We start from the raw sequence: 19,946 nt of genomic DNA on the forward strand, positions 1-19,946 counted from the left end.
GGTTATGGTCGGCCTCTCCCACATCCTCCACACTCTGGTCTCCCCTCCTGCTGTGTTGTGCTGACTTGGTTAAAACACAAGCCAAATTAAGCCCAACTGCCAACCTTCTGCAGCTCAAAGCAGTGTGGAAAAGCAAACAGGTGTGCTGCCACTTCCGCTGGAAACTCTAAGTGGCGGAACCAAGCCGACCTCACTTAGTGCTGCCTGGACTTTGGCCTCCCCTTCCTCTCAGTCCCCGCCTCCTCTCACCCTCCCCCATCCTCTCAGCCCTCCCCACTTAGGCATCTGCTTTTCACTCTCCCTAAACTTACTATCCCTGTCATCCTCACTCAGCTGATGACTTTACTTCCTGTTTAATGGAAAAATGGAAACTATCATGAAGTACAGACAAGCCCCCACTTCCCTATCGACACACCTCCCTACATCTATGCTCATTTCCTCTGTTTTTTCCCATTTCTGTGCTCAACTGTCCAGCACCAACTGAGGTCCACCCCACCATCAGACCCACCCCCCATCTTGTTTAACTGAGGACGTTGTTCCTGAAAGTCCTACCCTTCTCCCTTGTGGTATGTTCTCTCTCACTGAGTCATTCCATTAGGTGAACAAACAATCCCCCTTCCCTGCTGTTACCACAAAACTCTAACTAACTCAGTGGTCAGTCCTCAGTCCTCACCTGACTCAACAGCATATGCTATAGCCCATCACTCCTCTTTACTGGGCCTCCCAGATACCACCCTCACCTGGTATCCTTCCTACCTTTCTGGCCGTGTTTCACCTCTTCTGCTGGTACCTCATCTCAAAGCCCAGTTGCTGTTGGTCTGCCCAGGGCGCCATCCCGGTCCTCTCTCCACCCCTACTGCTGCTCATTCCTTAGGTGATCTGAACCAGCCTGGTGGCTTCAAAGTTCCATCTGTAGCTAGTGACTTCCTAGTTTATCTCCAGCCCAGACTTCCTGGGATTCCAGACTTCCTTGACATTCCCATTCAATGCCTAACAGGCAGTTCACACCTAAACATACCCCAACCTGGGCCCTGACTGAACCCCTTCACACCAAAACCAGCTCTTCTCACAATCCTCCGCAGCTGAAAGTTGCCATTAATCCAGGCCACAAACCTTGTGCTCATTCTTTATTCTTCTCTCTCCTTTACACCCTGCATCCACTCTGTTGGGAAATCTGGTCAACTCTCCCTTAAAAAATACTCTACATCCAGAATCGAACCACTGCTTGCCACCCTGGTCCAAGCTACCCTCTCCTCCCACCTAGACAACTTTCTCAGCCTCCTTGTGGGCCTCTCTGCATCCATGCTGGCCCCTTATAGTCTGTTCTCAACACAGAAATGGAGCTGGATCACGTCCCTCCTTTGCTTGAAGCCCTCTATGGGGGCTCCACCTCACTCACAGCCAAAGTAACATCTTCACAATGGTTAGTTCCACTAGGCCCTACGTGATCTCTGTACTCTGCCTCCTAAATTACCCCTCCACCTCCACCGCTTCCTACACTGCCTCAAGGCCCTTGCACTGGCTGCTCTCTCTGCCTGGAATGCCCCTCCCCCGGCTTGCTGCACTAGCTGGCCCCTCCTTCCCTGCCTGCAGGTGTTCACTCACCCATGTTACTAGAATTTCCTACCTTACTCTTTACCGTTCTCCTCTCTCTTACCCACTTGTCATCATGGAACTTGCTATTTCTTTTACTTATCTCGTACACAGTCTGTCCTCACTCTTGGCCTGCGAGCCCACGAACACAGAGGCTTTGTCTGCTTACTCGTCCCCAGTGTCTGGGATAGTGCTGGGCACAGAATAAACCTTCAATTGTTGAGTCAGAGGTGATGTTTCTCCAACCTCAGGCATTCTCGTACCACCTTTGCCATTTTGCCTTACCACCTGTACTTCTGTTGACTTGATGTTTTCTTTGAAATTAACTATTTAATCATACATATGTCTATTTACAAATGAAACCTACCACCCCTGTACTGTTAAACCAGCATGCCTTGCATCAACAGGTCACAATGAAGTTGAAACAGTGAAAACTAAACAATAGTGAATTCTAACTATTGTGGCCACAAATTGATGACTATGACCTGAAGGCAGACTTCTCAGTTAGAAAGGGAATGACAAGACATTAGGACCAAACAGATTTTCTGACATAATCAGATGTATTTAAGAGTGGAAAAGGGAATACCTTTCTCACTGTGCACTTCAGCAGTCCAAGGGCATACCTAGGAACCCTCTGCAATCACCTGGCATCTCGACTCCAGACTCTGAGAACCACTGCACGAGACAAGGGGAAAGCCCAAACCCCTTTCAGGAGGGGAAAGAGAGCAACTGGCTCGGAGCACAGGGATTTGGGAAGGAGCCCCCTGCCCGTGCAAGGTGAGGGGTGGTGCGTCCCCACGGCTGGACCCCCCAGCACTTGCTCGGCTGCTGACTGGATGCTGCCCTTCCTCGGAGGCGGGCTGAGCAGTGGGAGAGCAGTCAGCCACCCCAGCTCTCTCACCCTTTTGTTGTCCCTGCTCCCTTTCTTGGGACCGATGATTCTTGCAGCACATGCCGACCACCCTCTTTGGGTTCTGCCCCAGACAACGACCCTTCTTGGGCTGTACAGGCTGGCATCGGACTAACCATTTTTTACAGTTAATATGAACACGCCCACAACATACAAGTGGAAGACGGGTCCTACCTTTTCCACCTTCTCTGAGTCCTCTAGATGTACAAAAGCACAAAATCAAGCACTAGAGCCTTGAGTGAGGTGGGCAAGCCTAGCCAGCTCCTCAGCGAGCAAGAAATTATAGAGCAAGTTTCACACAGTTTTACCAGGCAGGTAAATCTCAACACAAGCCCTGCTTAGCGCCCGAACAACGCACCTATCACTCCTGACACCACCAGGCATCTCCACAGGAGCCGCCCAGGGTGCCCACCTCTACTGTCTTGCTATGGGCATAAAAGGCAACGGACGGAGTAATGATACTAAAACGCGAGGCTACTGTGGGCTCCTTGCCCAGGTCTGTTCAGGTTCTGTTCCCACAAGGATATTTTGGACTAGCTTACTCAGATTCCATTACGTTCCTGAACAGATATGCAGAATGGGAGGAAGCCACCTGAGTTCTTCAGAGAAGTTCTGAAGGACAGAAATTTGCTTTTTAATTGGGGGAAAAAAAGGCTAGTCCTTTTGTGTGCCAGGCTCTCTGAGATCTCGTGGCTTCAGGTGCTCCACCGTAAGGGTGACTTAAAGGTGCCTTTAATTATTTAATTGAAGCAAATGCATTGATGATTAAAATTGCACTTGAATGGGAGGATGGTAACCACCGGGGACTCTCTCTCTCTGTTTCAGAGGCCCCCTCCCCCAGGAAACTCCGCAATGACTCACCAGGTATCATGCCTGCAGCTTCGCGGCTATGTCTGTGGCTCTTGGTTTCCATTTCCTTTCTGCCAGCCTGCCCCCCCCCGCCCCCTGCCCCCCTTTTGTGGCCCTCGCAAATTCCCGGGATTCCTACAAAATCTGAAGGCCTAGATATCTTAGTTCAAAACTTTAGTCTTTTAGTCTTTCTTCAAAACCAACATCGACACAAGAAGACCTCATCGCTTTACCCATTTTCCTTCCTTCCTTCCTCCCTCCCGCTTTGGCGTGTGACGTGGCACTGATGTGGCCTGTCGCCGCGTGCTGAGGGTTTAGAGGCTGCGTGTGGCTTGGATGGCTCTTACCTGTGTGACAGGCCCCTAATAATGAAGAGGCCATGGCTGTGCCGTACTCCCTCGTCTGGCTCAGACACCACGCTGAGCAGATATGCCAGCTCCACTGTCTGGGTACCATCCTGGAGAACGGCTTCCATCCGGCTGGTCTGGTTCACAAGTCAGAATTAGCAAAGCACAGGGTCACGGTGGCCGCAGCCCAGCAATGTGCCCCCCAAGGTGGGGTTTCCACACACGCGTGCGAGGGAAACGAGCTCTCACCCCGATGTCTCACTGGGGTTGCGTGGGGCTTGAGCAAGGGCCAGCTGCTAACTGCATCTTCAGTGCACGAGGGCCACAGCGGCCACCACAGGGCCGGGCGCGGTCCAGGCAGATCCTTTATTGGAGGTCTCATGGGCACATGTTCACGGACTGGGGATGGACACCCAAGACTCAGGGAGCGCACGGGGCCTTCAAAAGACAGGGTTGAGAGGCCGCGACTTCTCTGGGATCCTGACAGTGTCCTCACACATGAAGTGAGGCACCTGGGGCCTGGCTTTCACCTCCTCCTCGAGAGACCCAGCCAGCCCTGCCTTGTGTCTGTCTTCTCTCTTGGAGAATCCCGCCTTGCTGTCGCTACCCAAATACTTAAAGCTGGATGAGGTCTCGGCAGGAGTTTTAGGCAGGAGCATCACACCTCCAAGACACGGCTTTTGAGTAGTTTTTCTGCCAGCGCATCCCGATCACGGGATAAGCTGGAGTCTAGGGTTGGCTGGGGTGTAGGACCCACCCGTCGATGGAAACTGAGTCCTTGCAAAGCAGCAGGTGCTTACGCTCTTGTGCCGATCCCTGGGATGCCAAGAGTACCTTAGATACGTTTCTGAGTCCATGAATAGAATCCAAGTTCTCCAGGATCAAACCCTTTAAGAAAATTTTAGAGGGGTCCTTTACTTCCTGTGACAGATATAGCCAGTGTCAACCTTTGCCTAGGATTTGAAGCCAGTTCCTTCAAGAAAGGCCCCTGAACCAGAACAGACCGGCTTCAGGACTGGTGCCCACGCAGGGGGCTTACAGGGACCCAGGCGCGACTGATTTACTTCTTAGATCAAGGGAGCGCATTAATCAGTTAAACTCCTCTAATTAGCAAATGCAGACTCTTCGGAGACACAAAGGGAGCCTGAGCCACTGTCTCCAGCTCCAGGCCATCCCATCCAGTTTTGAACCTGGAGGGTTAGACACGGAGGAGAGCTGTGTGGATGGCGGCTGAGCCCTGCACGCCGGGACCCTACTCTGTCCCGAGTTCTTGGAGAACACAGTGCTAAAGAAGGAAGAGACTTTCAAAGAACCTCTAGAGACTGAGTGATAGAAAGTTAGTTCCAAAGGAGCTGGAGGACTTCCCTGGTGGTCCAGTGGTTAGGACTCTGTGCTTCCACTGCAGGGGGCACAAGTTCAATCCCTGGTTGGGGAAGTTCTGCCTTTGAGGTGCGGCCAAAAAGAAATAAATAAATAAAAGGGGCTGGAGGCCTAGAAGCTTCCCTCTGATGGGAGTGAGGCTGACCCAGGTCTTTAGTCGGCAGTAGCTACTGAGTATTTATTCTTGATCACTGCCCCTTGGGAAGTACCATCCACCGTCCCCAGAGGGTTTTACCAGCCCGGGTTCCTCCCACCCTTGGACTCCAGAAGGCTCGTGCTGGGAAGCCCCATGTCAGCGATCAGGAAATCTCTGGGCCTTGCTTATGCCTCCTGTCTTACCTGAGTTGCCCCCTTTGACTAAAGAACTGACGGGCTGGGTTCACTGGGATGGGCTCACCCTCGTGGCTTTTCTGTCCATACTTTGTGTGGCGAAGCAGGTCGTTTTTGTTGCAAAAAACTTGCTTTCTTCTTAGACATCCTAAAATGAGTGAAGACCTGTCAAACAGGGTCAGATGGCTGGAGCCCAACACACAACATTATTTGTTGTGGTCGCTGAAAAGAAGGCAAACTTTCCTTCCAAACAGTGGAGGTTAAGTACAGGCGGGTCTGATTTTTCCTCCTCCTGCCTGCCCTGCCCTCCTATGCAAAGCCTTACTTCAGGTGACCAGGGCAGGCCCTGTGGGAAAAGGGCATCCAGAGCACAGAGGAGAGGAGATGGGAGCAGAAAGGACAGAGAGAAAGGGGTGTCCCACCAGCTAGGACTAAAAGACACCCTGGATTAACATGTCTAATGTTTTTCTGACAAATATTCATTGAGCACCCGTTCTATGCCTTGCACAGTGCCTGCCATGGGGCGCCCCGAACAGGCGAGATCCCTGCCCTGGGGGAACTCAGAACAAGAATTCTGCTCCATAAAAGCAGAGCAATGCAGTGTCTTTAACCAGACAGCACCCTTGGCATCCATGCAGGGACCTCCTTCCCTCTCAAGGGTTGGTGGTCATTCTCACCTTCCTACAATTCAAAACCTAAACCCCTGCCCCCTTTTCCTTCTGAAAGCAAGGAGGTACAGACACAACAGGTCCCCCTCATCCCTGCTCCACAGTGTAGGAATAATCCCATGAGGCCATCACCCCCACTTGCCTTTTTTCCTTCTTTTCTAAACAGAAATCCACAGCCAACCAGAATCCTGTGGGTCAGCAAATGACCAAGCCAGATACTTTTTAAAGCAGATGGTCCTGCTTTGAAAAACCTACTTTGCCCCCATTCCAGCTGATTAAATGCACCCATATGGGTCAGGATTTGTTCACTTCAACCTGAATATTTGCGTCTCATTCGAGTGTGTTTGTGTTTGTTTTTTGCCCCGTCTGAAAATCTCTTCCAAGCTCGAGGGAGATTTCTGTACTAAAGAAACATGCGTTTTCTTAACACCCACAGGCGAGGGAACGAGACCTCTTTTGTTCCCTCGAGAAGGTCTGGAGGACGTAGAGTTATTGAAAACGCAGACGGTTCTGAAGAGGATATGGACGCTCGCGATGCAGACTTCAACGGAACCAAAGCCAGTGAATGAACAACTTGCTCAAAACAGGACAGAACCAAACCCAGTGGACTCCTCTTAGCACCGTCTAAATCCATTTTCAAACTCCAAACATCACAGACACCCCTCACGATGAATATAAAGACCACTACCCTGCATTCAGGGCATCAACTTAAGTTTGGAACGATGTACCGAAGGAGAAAAACCCAACAAGAGACACAGACACACCCACTCCCTCTGCCGAGAACTGTGCAGAGATTTTGAATTTTTAGAAAAATATATCCATGGTAACTAATCACTGGCAACTTAGTTTACATGAATTGGGGAGAAAGTCACCACGATGGGTGCCACTGTCCCCACCCCCAGCCCTTCCTGCCCTGTGGACTCTTGCATCGTCCCGGTGGGCCCTGGTTTGAAAATTCCTCTTCCCTCCGGTTCCCGCACATCAGATGCACACAGTTCACCGAGACCAAGTGCCTTCTGTAGTCACGTGAATTAAAAAGGAGACGCCGCTCAAACGGCTAAGAGCAGGAATGTCACACTGTTTTATATGCACCCCAGCTGTACTTAAGGACACCCTCACTAATAAAAGGTTATAAATCACTAGAATAGAGTTGACTTTTCTGTTGTTTTCTAGAGAAAGAGGACGGGGTGGGGGGGGGTGGCCTCATTTAATCCTCATGACAACCCTATCAAGTCAGGGTTATTATTTCATTAAATGGGGAAACTGAGGCCCAGGGAGGTGAGATGAATCGTCTGAGACCCCACAACTGGCCAAGAGCAGAGACACAGCGTGAGTGTGAGTGAGGCGCTCCTCCAGGAGGTGGGTGGCTCAAGGCCCAGGGAGTAGGACCATGCCCGGGAAGAACATATTTATCAACCAAAACAGCACGTATTTAATGTGAAGAATGTGAGTTCCTTGAATGTTTGAGTTAAAACACAAGACTTCGCCCAGCAGGGCTCGACAAACTTTTCCTATAAAGGCCCAGAAACTTGAGTATTTTAGCCTCCATCATGGTCTCTGTCACATTTGTCTTTTTTTAAAAAAATTAAACCACCCTTTAAAAATGTAAAAACTGTTCTTGGCGTGAGGGCCATAAAACCCAGGCCTGGGCCCGTCCCTTCCTTGGCCTGCATGTCCTAGACAGAGGTCCCTGGCGAAGTTTCCACTCAATACATAGGATTCCCTACACCAACTCCATGGGATCAAACAGACTGAAAAGAGGGGAATTACAGAAACCAAGGACGCACTGAATGACCAAATGCGAATACACCCTGAACAGGACACGCATGTGTCCCAATACAATTCTAAGAAGCTGACTCGAAAGGAAATCTTTAAAAAAGTAGTTTTTTTCATAGTCACTTGGTTAAAAAAACAAAAGTTTTTCATCACCAGATAGCAAACACAGAAGCACAAAGGCAGCAGCATTTACTGACCACCACAAACTAGCTGAAAATCAGTTTCTCTTGATTTTATTGTTCTTTTAAAAAAATAGAAGTACATCTTTTACCGATATAGGTTAGAATGTTGCCAGGGCAACGAAGTGGGCACTCAAGTTTAATTCTCTGCTGAATTTCAGTAGCATTTGAAAAGTTCTGTTTTCAACTCAAGGATATTTTTGCTGTTCTTTTGGAAAAATAACTTAGTAACAGAAGGCCGTTAAGCTGCACGCACGCGCTGGAATTCATGTGTTCTTTTTACTTGCGTCCAAATTGTGAGACTGCCGTTCACAACCAGCAGGGATGAGCTGCACGCCATCTGTGTGGAAATCCTGGGTTCATTTCTTCTTTAGTAAGGAACCTCCCACCGACAGTCTTGGTGGTTTAATCTTATCCGAAGGTCACCCCAATTATTTCACCAAGGCTTTGAATGAAGTCCTGTTCTTAGGGGCTGCATTACCAAGGCCATCACACCCCAGAGACCCTAAGGGTCCTGAAGCAGAGGTCACCCCCAGGCCAGGACAGAGGGGCTCAGGACAACTTACAGCCAGGATTGGTCTAAAGAGGACACAGAGTTTCCACTGACCTGGTCCCACAAAACGTACTCTGAAACTCAAGCATGCCTCTAAAAGACTCAGTGAGAGGCAGATTAAAACGTCGCAGAGGTACACCACACCACAGTTTAAATAAAAGGTACATGCCTGTTCTGTTCTTCACCCCTAGATGTGATTTCAGTGCACTGATCCCTGCTGTGCCAAAGAGCACTGGAGATTTTGTTCTGGAAGAAGCTCCAGCAAAGTGGGGGCCGGAGTGAGCCTGAGATGGGCTCAGACCCCACTTTATAGGTGTCCCCGGTCATGAAAAACACCTCTCAAGACCAATCATGACTCAGGTCTGCTGAAAATGATGGAGCAGCCTCAGCACCCACGTCGCCATTTCCAGAGGGTCCGCTTTGTCCCTGTCCGTTGGCAACACCCCGACAAGGAGGCCAGGGGTTATGAGATGGCATTTCCTGGGGACGACCACCCGGGGCCACAGGCGATCCCCACTCCCCACCGTCACTGGCTAGTGCGACTGCTTGCTCGTATATCTCAAACTAACTTAAAAAAAAAACAAAAACCTAGTTTAAAGAGGGAAGGAGGATAAAATGACTCCTGCACAGACACCGGGGCCTTGGCTTCCGTGGATTTCCTAAAGCAACATCTTGACTACACCCTGGGCTGACGGCAGCGATGGTGAGGAAATATTTGAAGGCGGCTTCCCAAATTCCAGGCGTTTTCCCAACCTTCAGACAGAGCAAACCAAATTAGGCGGACATTACAGCTGCTATAGACTGGCTAGCACGGGGCCCCACAAAGTTATAAGAGTGAATATCAAGGTCGGGAGCAGTGTCTTACTGGGTCTCAATTTTCTCTCCTGTGAAATGAAGAAAAGGACACTGGCTATCTAGGGCTCACATGCCCAAGGCCACGCAAAAAGCCCAGTTGCAGAAGACGCTCCAAAAAAACACCCACATCTAAAGGTCCGGAAGTTATGTGCATGCTGGGGAGAACGATTCTTCATTTCCTGTCCTCTGTCTGCCACTGATCGCTCCCAAATTTACGTGGCCTGGGGTCCAGTGAGATAGTGGCGCATCTTACAGAATTCTAGAATCTGGAAGCTGCACTGATTTTCTTCAGGCAAGAAAATAAATGAAGCTGTTAGAGGTCAGATTTGTGTTTTCCAATCAGGTGACTGGCTTCAGGAATCTAGTCTGGCTGATTCAGTTTCCTGAAGGTTCTAAAGGTTAAAAAAAAAAATCCTCTTTTGGGGGAAGCAGAGCAGTGTTTGAAGCTTGAGTCTTAAACAAGGGAGTGATTTATACAAAGGACATTCTCACAGCATGACCAGAAGCTGGGGCTGCAGAATCAAGTAATAAAAATGACCCTCTCCTTGGCCATTTGCCTAAACCAGCACACACACCACCTAACTCTGTCTTAAGGGATGGAGTAGAGGATAATACCTCATTGACATAATCCTGCGACTTTGAAAAATGGCTATGGGTCAGGGGTCAGAGGCTCCCGGCTGGAGAGGATGGGTTCTCCCGACACTGAGGAGGAACAGCAGAAGGTACTGACCCTTTGTCACCCAGAGGCACACTGGTGCTGCCTGGCCGTCTGTCGCCGCCGTCTCTGTTCTTGCTCCCCCACCCTGAGGCTGGGCCACTGGGTCGGTTTGGGGACTGATCATACACGAAGTTCCGGCAGGAAGCAAGTTTGGACTCCAGAGCCTGGAGAGAGATATGCTTTCCTGTCTCAAGCTGAAGACAAGAACTCTTGCCTCTCACCAGAGACCATACACATAATAGCTTAAGACAGTGGTTGTCAAACTGGGTTGTGTGTTAGAATCCCAAAGCGTGCTCCACCCCATCACCAAATTCAATGTATGTCCAACTCGTAGAACTGGTAGTCTAAGATATTTAGGAGCTTCCAGAAGAGTCCCCAACCCGACCTATGATTTAAGTCTGCCTACAAGAAATATGAAATCAACTTTTGGAATCATTCACTCTCTCCGCTACCTTGTAAAACATGCACCACGTGGCAGGAGGTTTGAAGAAGGACTTGCCTCGCTGTAAACAGACCCTCTGGAAACCAAATGGGTACTGAGATCACCCTGAGCTTCTGTATACTCTAACTAAACATAAAAACCTGCTTATATAACAGCGATCCAAAAAAAACAAAAGCCAAAAGGAAAAACATAGAAAACGAGCTGCAAGCTTCTATTAACTCTGAATGCATACATTCTGGTCAATGACAGACTGGCAGGACTTAAACTCTGTGGCTTTCCAGGCATCATTTTTAAAACTAAGAAAAATAACTACAGAGAATATCTATGTGATTTCTTAAGCACAAAAGACTCCTTCCCTGGAATTAACATAAAACCTATAAGGTCATGTTCTCTGCCCTAGCCTTTCAAGATTTTCCCTTTAACTCCCTGAGAAATTAAAAAAAGGGAAGGCAGTTTTCAAATGTCTCTCAGTTTTTTCAAATTAAGAAAAAATATCATAGATACCATCCGAATCTCCCAAATTGCCAGGGAAAATGGTACAGGGAAAGAAAGATACAGCCGGGGGTCAAAGGGTGACTCAGGGTCACAGCCCGGGTGTTTGTCAGAAACAACACCCATAGAAGCACAGCGACTGTAAGGGATACGAGAGCCAGGGTGACACCTGCACCTAATGAAGCCTCTGCCAGAGGGGAAGCAATAGGTAAGGTCACCCCTCAAGTCTCCTGAAGACAGAAGACACCACACGGACCCTGGGGAAGCGCCATCTTACCCCCACTTTCCGCAGCAGGTCTCCCACAATGTTGAGGGCAGATATCCGGGCCGCTGGCGTGAGGGGGGTCCCCCCAGTGGAGTCGTCCAGACCTGCGTGTGCAAAAGGACGCACACATGACACCAACACACACTCAAAAGTCTGCACTAACGTCTCTGAACGTGAAACCTGGGGGTGGGCAAGCAAGCCCCTCTGATCCCAACGCTGCCCTGTTTCGGACAATGGTTTGTTGCCTAACATAACAAGAGCATATCTGATGACCAACTTCTTGCAGCCTTATAATGACTATACTTAATATTTATCTTTACCTGCTATTCTTTTTAAACAAAATCAAAACAGGCCCTCTTAAACTTCTAGGAATTCCATACAGTTAATTAACATTAACAGCATCTGAACAAGCCCCACTGGTAAGGGTTCTGCTCCTCAGAGCCTCCTCTCTCTTCAAAGCAGGGCTCACGGAGCAGCAGGACCAGCATCACCTGGGCGCTTGTTAGAAACGCAGGATCTCAGGCCCTGCCCAGACCTGCTAAATCTGAGGCCCAGCTGAGTCGTGTGCTTATTCAAGTGTGGTCTAGCCTGGGATTGTGGAAACCTCACACTCTCTTCATCCTGGGCACAAGCTGAGGGACAGGGAGCATGTGGTGGTGTAACCCCGGGAGCCGGCCTGCCATTTGCCAGCTGCGTGATGTCAGGCCAGCTCCTTAACTCAGGGCCTCAGTCTCCTCACCCATCACATGGGGACAGCACTTGCATTACTTGCGTCTTGGGCCATGGTGCGAATCCAGTGAGGTCATATGTAAGTACAAAGCACAGTAAGCAGAGGGACTGGCATATCCCACGTGCTCAATAATTGTCTATTTTTATTATTTACTATTAAGTGGCCCAATCAGAGCCTCACAGTTAATCAGTCAGCAGAGGGGCTGGAGAAGAACTCAAATTTCTTGGTTTTTACTGCATAGCACAGGTTATGCTGGGTCCAGTTCTAGATGATGTATTGCTGGACCCACAGAATCCTTTTTAAATTTTTTATTTGGTTACTGAAACTTTTAATTTGGGAGATTTCATATTAGACAAGAGGATTTCTGGCTTCTGGTGAAGAGTGGAGTGTCTGCTGAGCCCACACCTCTTGCGGTAGAAGCAGAGTGGCAGCTGCCCCTCTGGATGAGGCTTCCATTCTCTACTTTGCCGCAGACTCCACTACTCCCTATCGTCTTACATCCAAGAGGCTCCTCCCACGCACCACAATGGTCTGCCCCTGTGAGCACCCCAGTTTTCTCCCTGCTGTACAGCCTGGTCCTGCTTCTCTCTCACCCAGGAAAGCTTTGTGAAGCCAAGAGAACCCTCCTGATTCCCATCCTCCTTACCACGTCTGAATGTCCCAGGTGTGTTTAAGCTAGAGCTGGGTCCTCGATGAGCTATAGGGGTGGATGGCACGGAACCAGTGGCCTGTACAGCTGTGTCTGTCCTTTCAGCTTCCACAGAGCTGGGCATGGGGGTCCTGGGTTTCTCCTGCTTTTGCTGCACAGCCAATTCTTGCCGCAAATCTGGGCCAGGAAAAGGATTCAGATTTAAGTCTCTGCTTTGAGTGATAAGGCAAGGGGAGGGTCAACAGGAGACACTGGTCAGCAAGAAGAACCATCAGAGTGAAAAACTCCAGGTGGAAACCCTGAATGAAGCAAACCCCACAGGACCTTGCCTGGAAGGCTTGGTTTTTCTTTTGAGTAAAAACAAAAAGGTTTAAAATTTTTTTCAAATCATGGCAGTGATACACTACTGCTTTTACTGTTTTAAGAGAATTCAAATGTATCAAGGTATACACAGAATACTCAGTGAAAATATGCTTTCCCAACCCGTCCTCAAATGCCCCTTCTCACTCCTAATCAACTGTAACATGAGGGAGATCTTCTCAATCCTTTTTCCCTGCATTTCACACATAGAGTTTATATGTGTATCTATTAAGCATATAAGATGAATAACTTTTATTAAGCGTAAATAGAAACATACATCTACTATCTATGTGTTTTCCCCCCTTCAATGGTATGTCCTAATAGGCTTTTTTATTTATTTAATTTTTTTGGCCAAGCGGCATGCAGGATCTTGGTTCTCCAACCAGGGATCGAACCCGTACCCCCTGCAGTGTAAGCACGGAGTCTTAACCACTGGACTGCCAGGGAAGTCCCTTAACAAGTTTTCTATGACTACATTTATATCTATACCGTATTTGTTTGAACAACTGTTTAACTAACATTCCACAAAATAAATCTATGTAATTTACTTAAGCACTTCATTACTGATAGGCATTTAGGAACAACTACCTTTTAAACTTAAAAGAGTTTTTCTTTCTAAACCCCCTTCTACTGGCTAAACATTAGAAACGAAATGAATGTCATAAACAATTAATTGGGACTTTAACAAAATCTCTTATGGACCCAACTTGGATGACTTGCTAATGTCTTAGAGTTAGAAAGCTCTACCTTTGGAAGTGCTACCTCCAAAGAGCAAACGCTGATGAGATTCTGGAGGTCCAAGCCACGTGTATCAGCAGCCATCAAGTCACAAAAGAAATGGGCTGGCTAGCAATTCCATCAACAGGCATTTTCTCCCCACAAAACTCCTGTGCTCCTGCTGGGCATGAAGTGGGTGCTGGGCTTAAATACCCACAAAGGGTCTCTACAGGGTTGGACATCGGACAATTCTTAGCACAGGGTGGGGACCAAGGCTCAGCCTGCCCGGTGTGTTCCCTGCCCTCGGAACACAGGTAATGCTGGGTGATGCTGTGGGACAGGACACCCTCAGACCCGGAGAGGGCACAACGGTGGTGAAACACACAGAGCAAAGCCAAGGCCTCCTGACCTCTGGCTTCATCCTTCAGTCGCTGAACAGATTCTAGGAGATTCTCCTTCTCGTCCAGTTCGCTCTCCAGGAAGGCATTTCTTTCAATGGCTTGATTCAAGCGCTGTTCAAAGTCCTCAAGAGACATGATCGTGGCCCTGGGTGAGAGACAAGCAAAGCTGCCCAAGACCGCAGACGGCATATCCGTCTGGCACCTACAGCCCCGGGGAGCAAGAAGGGTCATGCACACATGGTGCAAGTCCCCGCTCTGGCACGTCCTAATCCCACAGAGCTGAGCAGGCCCCTCAACCTTCCTGGACCCAGCTCTTCACCTGCACAGTGGGAATCTCTCAGCTCACGAGATGCACACAGCTGTCCCAGGGGGTTAAATAAGATCATGTCCATAAAGCACTTAGCAACGAGCCAGGACCTAATTAGGACCATAGACAGGCTCCGGTCAGATGCCATGATGTGGCATGTTCCATCTTGTCTCGGAGACTCACGATGCAGTCGGCATTCAGAACATCCCACTAAAACGCACATGCAATGTAATAACACACATTTAAACAGCTAAGGGAGGCCATCTTCATCCCTCAGTTACCTTAAAAAGTTAAAAAAGTTCACAACGCCCAGCCCCAGCCCAGCTGCCCTAACAACTGCTTCTTTTGGACAGTGTAGATAGCCACTGGAATGCTGTGTTAAAGGCACTGGCAGGGCTCCCTGGTGGCGCAGTGGATAAGAATCTGCCTGCCAATGCAGGGGACACAGGTTCGAGCCCTGGTCTGGGAAGATCCCACATGCTACGGAGCAACTAAGCCCGCGCGCCTAGAGCCCGTGCTCTGCAACAAGAGAAGCCACTGCAATGAGAAGACCGTGCACTGCAACGAGGAGTAGCCCCCGCTTGCCGCAACTAGAAAAAGCCCACACACAGCAATGAAGACTCAATGCAGCAAAAAAAAAAAAAAAAAAAAAAAGGGTACTGACAAGTGCTACAATAAGGAAAACTGTTTAACTGTCTGGAAAAGCTACCTTCTCTGGGCCTCAGTTTCCTCACATGCAAAGCAGGGGTAATAACTTCCGCATGGGGTGGGGGGCTGGGGAGTGCAGCAACACACAAAACACACAACAGATGTTTCACACATAAGTGCTCAATAAATGTCAGCAACTTTTCTCACTGATCCCGTGTTTGTCTCCAGAAGAACCTTTAACATCCCCGTAACTGTATCTCATGGTGATCAGAAGCATCTGTTTGGAGTGGAACCCATGAGTTAACACCTTGCTCTAACGTGTAAGACTAGCTAAGTGTCCCTGGGGAACTTAACCTCTCAGGGCCTCTGGGCCTCCAACGTCAAAGTGAGGATCAATCATTCATTTATTCACCACTTTCTACTATGTCAAGATTGAGTCGTATTAGTTCCTACCTCAAAGGGTCTTTAGAGGTAAAGAAGATAAAGTTACCAAAAGTGCCTGATTTAAATACCATCCCTTGGGACTCCCTGGTGGCACAGTGGTTAAGAATCCACCTGCCAATGCAGGAGACATGGGTTCGAGCCCTGGTCTGGGAAGATCCCACATGCGGCTGGAGCGACTAAGCCCGTGCACCAGAACTAATGAGCTTACGCTCTAGAGCCCACAAGCCACAACTACTGAGCCCGCGTGCCACAACTACTGAGTCCAAGTGCTGCAACTACTGAGCCTGCGCTCTAGAGCCCGCAAGCCACAACTACTGAGCCCGTGTGCCGCAGCTACTGAGGCCTGTGTGCCTAGAGTCCGTGTTCCACAACAAGAGAAGCCACCGCAATGAGAAGCCCGTGCACCGCAGCGAAGAGTAGCCCCTGCTCACTGCAAATAGAGAAAGCTCACACGCAGCAACAAAGACCCAACGCAGCCAAAAGTAAATAAATTTAATAAATAAATAAATATCATCCTTTGTTGTTTTTAGAGTACAAGACTGGAACCAGTTAAAGTGACCCTAAGGCTGGCATGTCAAATAACAACAAAAGAAGATGAAACAGCTAGGAATTCATGTAGGAGCAAACATGTAAGACTTCATTGTAGGGCACAGAGGCTTGTCAAAATGCAGACATATGGTATGTATGAGGAGGAAGACCCCAAATCATAAAGAAATCAATTCTCCATAAGTTACCTAATAAGTTTAACACCATCTAATAAAAATATGAACGGGGGCTTCTCTGGTGGGGCAGTGGTTGAGAGTCTGCCTGCCGATGCAGGGGACGCGGGTTTGTGCCCTGGTCCGGGAGGATCCCACGTGCCGCGGAGCGGCTGGGCCCGTGAGCCATGGCCGCTGAGCCTGCGCGTCCGGAGCCTGTACTTCGCAGCGGGAGAGGCCACCACAGTGAGAGGCCCGCGTACCGCAAAAAATAAATAAATAAATAAATGAACAGGTTTTTTACTGGGGGACACAGGCACCAGGGACTGATTTGAAATATGATGTGATAATGAAACAAGAATGGCCAGGAAAGGAATGTTGGCTACAAAAAAGAATGAGATCTCACCATCTGCAACAACATGGATGGACCTAGAGGGTATTATACTAAATGAAATAAGTCATACAGAGAAAGACAAATACCATATATTCCACTTATATGTGGAATCTAAAAAATAAAACAAATGGGGACTTCCCCGGTGGCACAGTGGGTAAGACTCCGTGCTCCCAATGCAAGGGACCCAGGTTCAATCCCTGATCAGGGAACGAGATCCCACATGCATGCTGCAACTAAGGGTTCAGATGCCACAACCAAGGAGCAAGATAAAAACCCACCAGACCTAACGAATGAAGAGGAAATAGGCAGTCTACCTGAAAAAGAATTCAGAATAATGATAGTGAAGATGATCCAAAATCTTGGAAATAGATTGGACAAAATGCAAGAAACATTTAGCAAGGACCTAGAAGAACTAAAGATGAAACAAACAATGATGAACAACACAATAAACGACATTAAAAATACTCTAGATGGGATCAATAGCAGAATAACTGAGGCAGAAGAACGGATAAGTGACCTGGAAGATAAAATAGTGGAAATAACTACTGCAGAGCAGAATAAAGAAAAAAGAATGAAAAGAACTGAGGACAGTCTCAGAGACCTCTGGGACAACATTAAACACAACAACATTCGAATTATAGGGGTTCCAGAAGAAGAGAAAAAGAAAGGGACTGAGAAAATATTTGAAGAGATTATAGTTGAAAACTTCCCTAATATGGGAAAGGAAATAGTTAATCAAGTCCAGGAAGCACAGAGAGTCCCATACAGGATAAATCCAAGGAGAAATACGCCAAGACACATATTAATCAAACTGTCAAAAATTAAATACAAAGAAAGCATATTAAAAGCAGCAAAGGAAAAGCAACAAATAACACACAAGGGAATCCCCATAAGGTTAACAGCTGATCCTTCAGCAGAAGCTGCAAGCCAGAAGGGACTGGCAGGACATATTTAAAGTGATGAAGGAGAAAAACCTGCAACCAAGATTACTCTACCCAGCAAGGATCTCATTCAGATTTGATGGAGAAATTAAAACCTTTACAGACAAGCAAAAGCTGAGAGAGTTCAGCACCACCAAACCAGCTTTACAACAACTGCTAAAGGAACTTCTCTAGGCAAGAAACACAAGAGAAGGAAAAGACCTACAACAACGAACCCAAAACAATTAAGAAAATGGGAATAGGAACATACATATCGATAATTACCTTAAATGTAAATGGACTAAATGCTCCCACCAAAAGACACAGATTGGCTGAATGGATACAAAAACAAGACCCATTTATTTGCTGTCTACAAGAGACCCACTTCAGACCTAGAGACACATACAGACTAAAAGTAAGGGGATGGAAAAAGATATTCCATGCAAACGGAAACCAAAAGAAAGCTGGAGTAGCAATTTTCATATCAGACAAAATAGTCTTTAAAATAAAGACCATTACAAGAGACAAAGAAGGACACTACATAATGATCAAGGGATCAATCCAAGAAGAAGATATAACAATTGTAAATATTTATGCACCCAACATAGGAGCACCTCAATACATAAGGCAAATACTAACAGCCATAAAAGGGGAAATCGACAGTAACACATTCATAGTATGGGACTTTAACACCCCCCACTTTCACCAATGGACAGATCATCCAAAATGAAAATAAATAAGGAAACACAAGCTTTAAATGATACATTAAACAAGATGGACTTAATTGATATTTATAGGACGTTCCATCCAAAAACAACAGAATACACATTTTTCTCAAGTACTCATGGAACATTCTCCAGGATAGATCATATCTTGGGTCACAAATCAAGTCTTGGTAAATTTAAGAAAATTGAAATTGTATCAAGTATCTTTTCTGACCACAATGCTATGAGACTAGATGTCAATTACAGGAAAAAATCTGTAAAAAATACAAACACATGGAGGCTAAACAATACACTACTTAATAACGAAGTGATCACTGAAGAAATCAAAGATGAAATCAAAAAATACCTAGAAACAAATGACAATGGAGACACGACGACCCAAAACCTATGGGATGCAGGAAAAGCAGTTCTAAGAGGGAAGTTTATAGCAGTACAAGCCCACCTTAAGAAACAGGAAACATCTCGAATAAACAACCTAACCTTGCACCTAAAGCAATTACAGAAAGAAGAACAAAAACACCCCAAAGTTAGCAAAAGGAAAGAAATAATAAAAATCAGATCAGAAATAAATGAAAAGGAAATGAAGGAAACGATAGCAAAGATCAATAAAACTAAAAGCTGGTTCTTTGAGAAGATAAACAAAATCGATAAACCATTAGCCAGACTCATCAAGAAAAAAGGGAGAAGACTCAAATCAATAGAATTAGAAATGAAAAAGGAGAAGTAACAACTGACACTGCAGAAATACAAAAGATCATGAGAGATTACTACAAGCAACTCTATGCCAATAAAATGGACAACCTGGAAGAAATGGACAAATTCTTAGAAATGCACAACCTGCCAAGACTGAATCAGGAAGAAATAGAAAATATGAACAGACCAATCACAAGCACTGAAATTGAAACTGTGATTAAAAATCTGCCAACAAACAAAAGCCCAGGACCAGATGACTTCACAGGTGAATTCTATCAAACATTTAGAGAAGAGCTAACACCTATCCTTCTCAAACTCTTCCAAAATATAGCAGAGGGAGGAACACTGTCAAACTCATTCTACGAGGCCACCATCACCTTGGTACCAAAACCAGACAAGGATGTCACAAAGAAAGAAAACTACAGGCCAATACCACTGATGAACATAGATGCAAAAATCCTCAACAAAATACTAGCAAACAGAATCCAACAGCACATTAAAAGGATCATACACCATGATCAAGTGGGGTTTATTCCAGGAATGCAAGGATTCTTCAATATATGCAAAACAATCAATGTGATAAACCATATTAACAAATTGAAGGAGAAAAACCATATGATCATCTCAATAGATGCAGAGAAAGCTTTTGACAAAATTCAACACCCATTTATGATAAAAACCCTGCAGAAAGTAGGCATAGAGGGAACTTTCCTCAACATAATAAAGGCCATATATGACAAACCCACAGCCAACATCGTCCTCAATGGTGAAAAACTGAAAGCATTTCCACTAAGATCAGGAACAAGACAAGGTTGCCCACTCTCACCGCTCTTATTCAACACAGTTTTGGAAGTTTTAGCCACAGCAATCAGAGAAGAAAAGGAAATAAAAGGAATCCAAATC

The 19,946-nt window shown here is 47.0% G+C and overlaps 2 protein-coding genes across 7 annotated transcripts in view; one reads left to right on the plus strand and one right to left on the minus strand.

The window, feature by feature from the left end:
- Positions 1-7,214, plus strand: part of MYH11 (myosin heavy chain 11) — a 128,009-nt gene extending 120,795 nt beyond the window's left edge. For 2 of the 4 annotated variants that reach the window (XM_060285765.1, XM_030884048.2), the window contains 2 exons: positions 3,329-3,367; positions 6,514-6,639. In XM_060285765.1, coding sequence (XP_060141748.1) covers positions 3,329-3,359 — 31 coding nt within the window. In that variant the 3' untranslated portion in view covers positions 3,360-3,367; positions 6,514-6,639. Of the gene's footprint in view, positions 1-3,328; positions 3,368-6,513 lie in introns of all 4 variants that reach the window. The other 2 variants (XM_060285764.1, XM_030884047.2) reach the window with 1 other exon arrangement.
- Positions 1-19,946, minus strand: part of NDE1 (nudE neurodevelopment protein 1) — a 51,685-nt gene that overhangs the window by 9,342 nt on the left and 22,397 nt on the right. The window contains exons 5-10 of one of the 3 annotated variants that reach the window (XR_004045227.2): positions 14,223-14,359; positions 12,734-12,913; positions 11,370-11,461; positions 10,171-10,322; positions 5,419-5,557; positions 3,700-4,587 (exon numbers count right to left, since the gene is read on the minus strand). Coding sequence is in view for 1 of the 3 variants with exons in the window: in XM_030884050.2 (XP_030739910.1) it covers positions 9,245-9,338; positions 10,171-10,322; positions 11,370-11,461; positions 12,734-12,913; positions 14,223-14,359 (655 nt within the window). In the remaining 2 variants the exon portion in view is untranslated. Of the gene's footprint in view, positions 1-3,699; positions 5,558-8,070; positions 9,339-10,170; positions 10,323-11,369; positions 11,462-12,733; positions 12,914-14,222; positions 14,360-19,946 lie in introns of those variants that run through there. The other 2 variants (XR_009559207.1, XM_030884050.2) reach the window with 2 other exon arrangements.

The sequence above is a fragment of the Globicephala melas genome, chromosome 15 (assembly GCF_963455315.2).
Source record: "Globicephala melas chromosome 15, mGloMel1.2, whole genome shotgun sequence".
NCBI classification, from domain to species: domain Eukaryota; kingdom Metazoa; phylum Chordata; class Mammalia; order Artiodactyla; family Delphinidae; genus Globicephala; species Globicephala melas.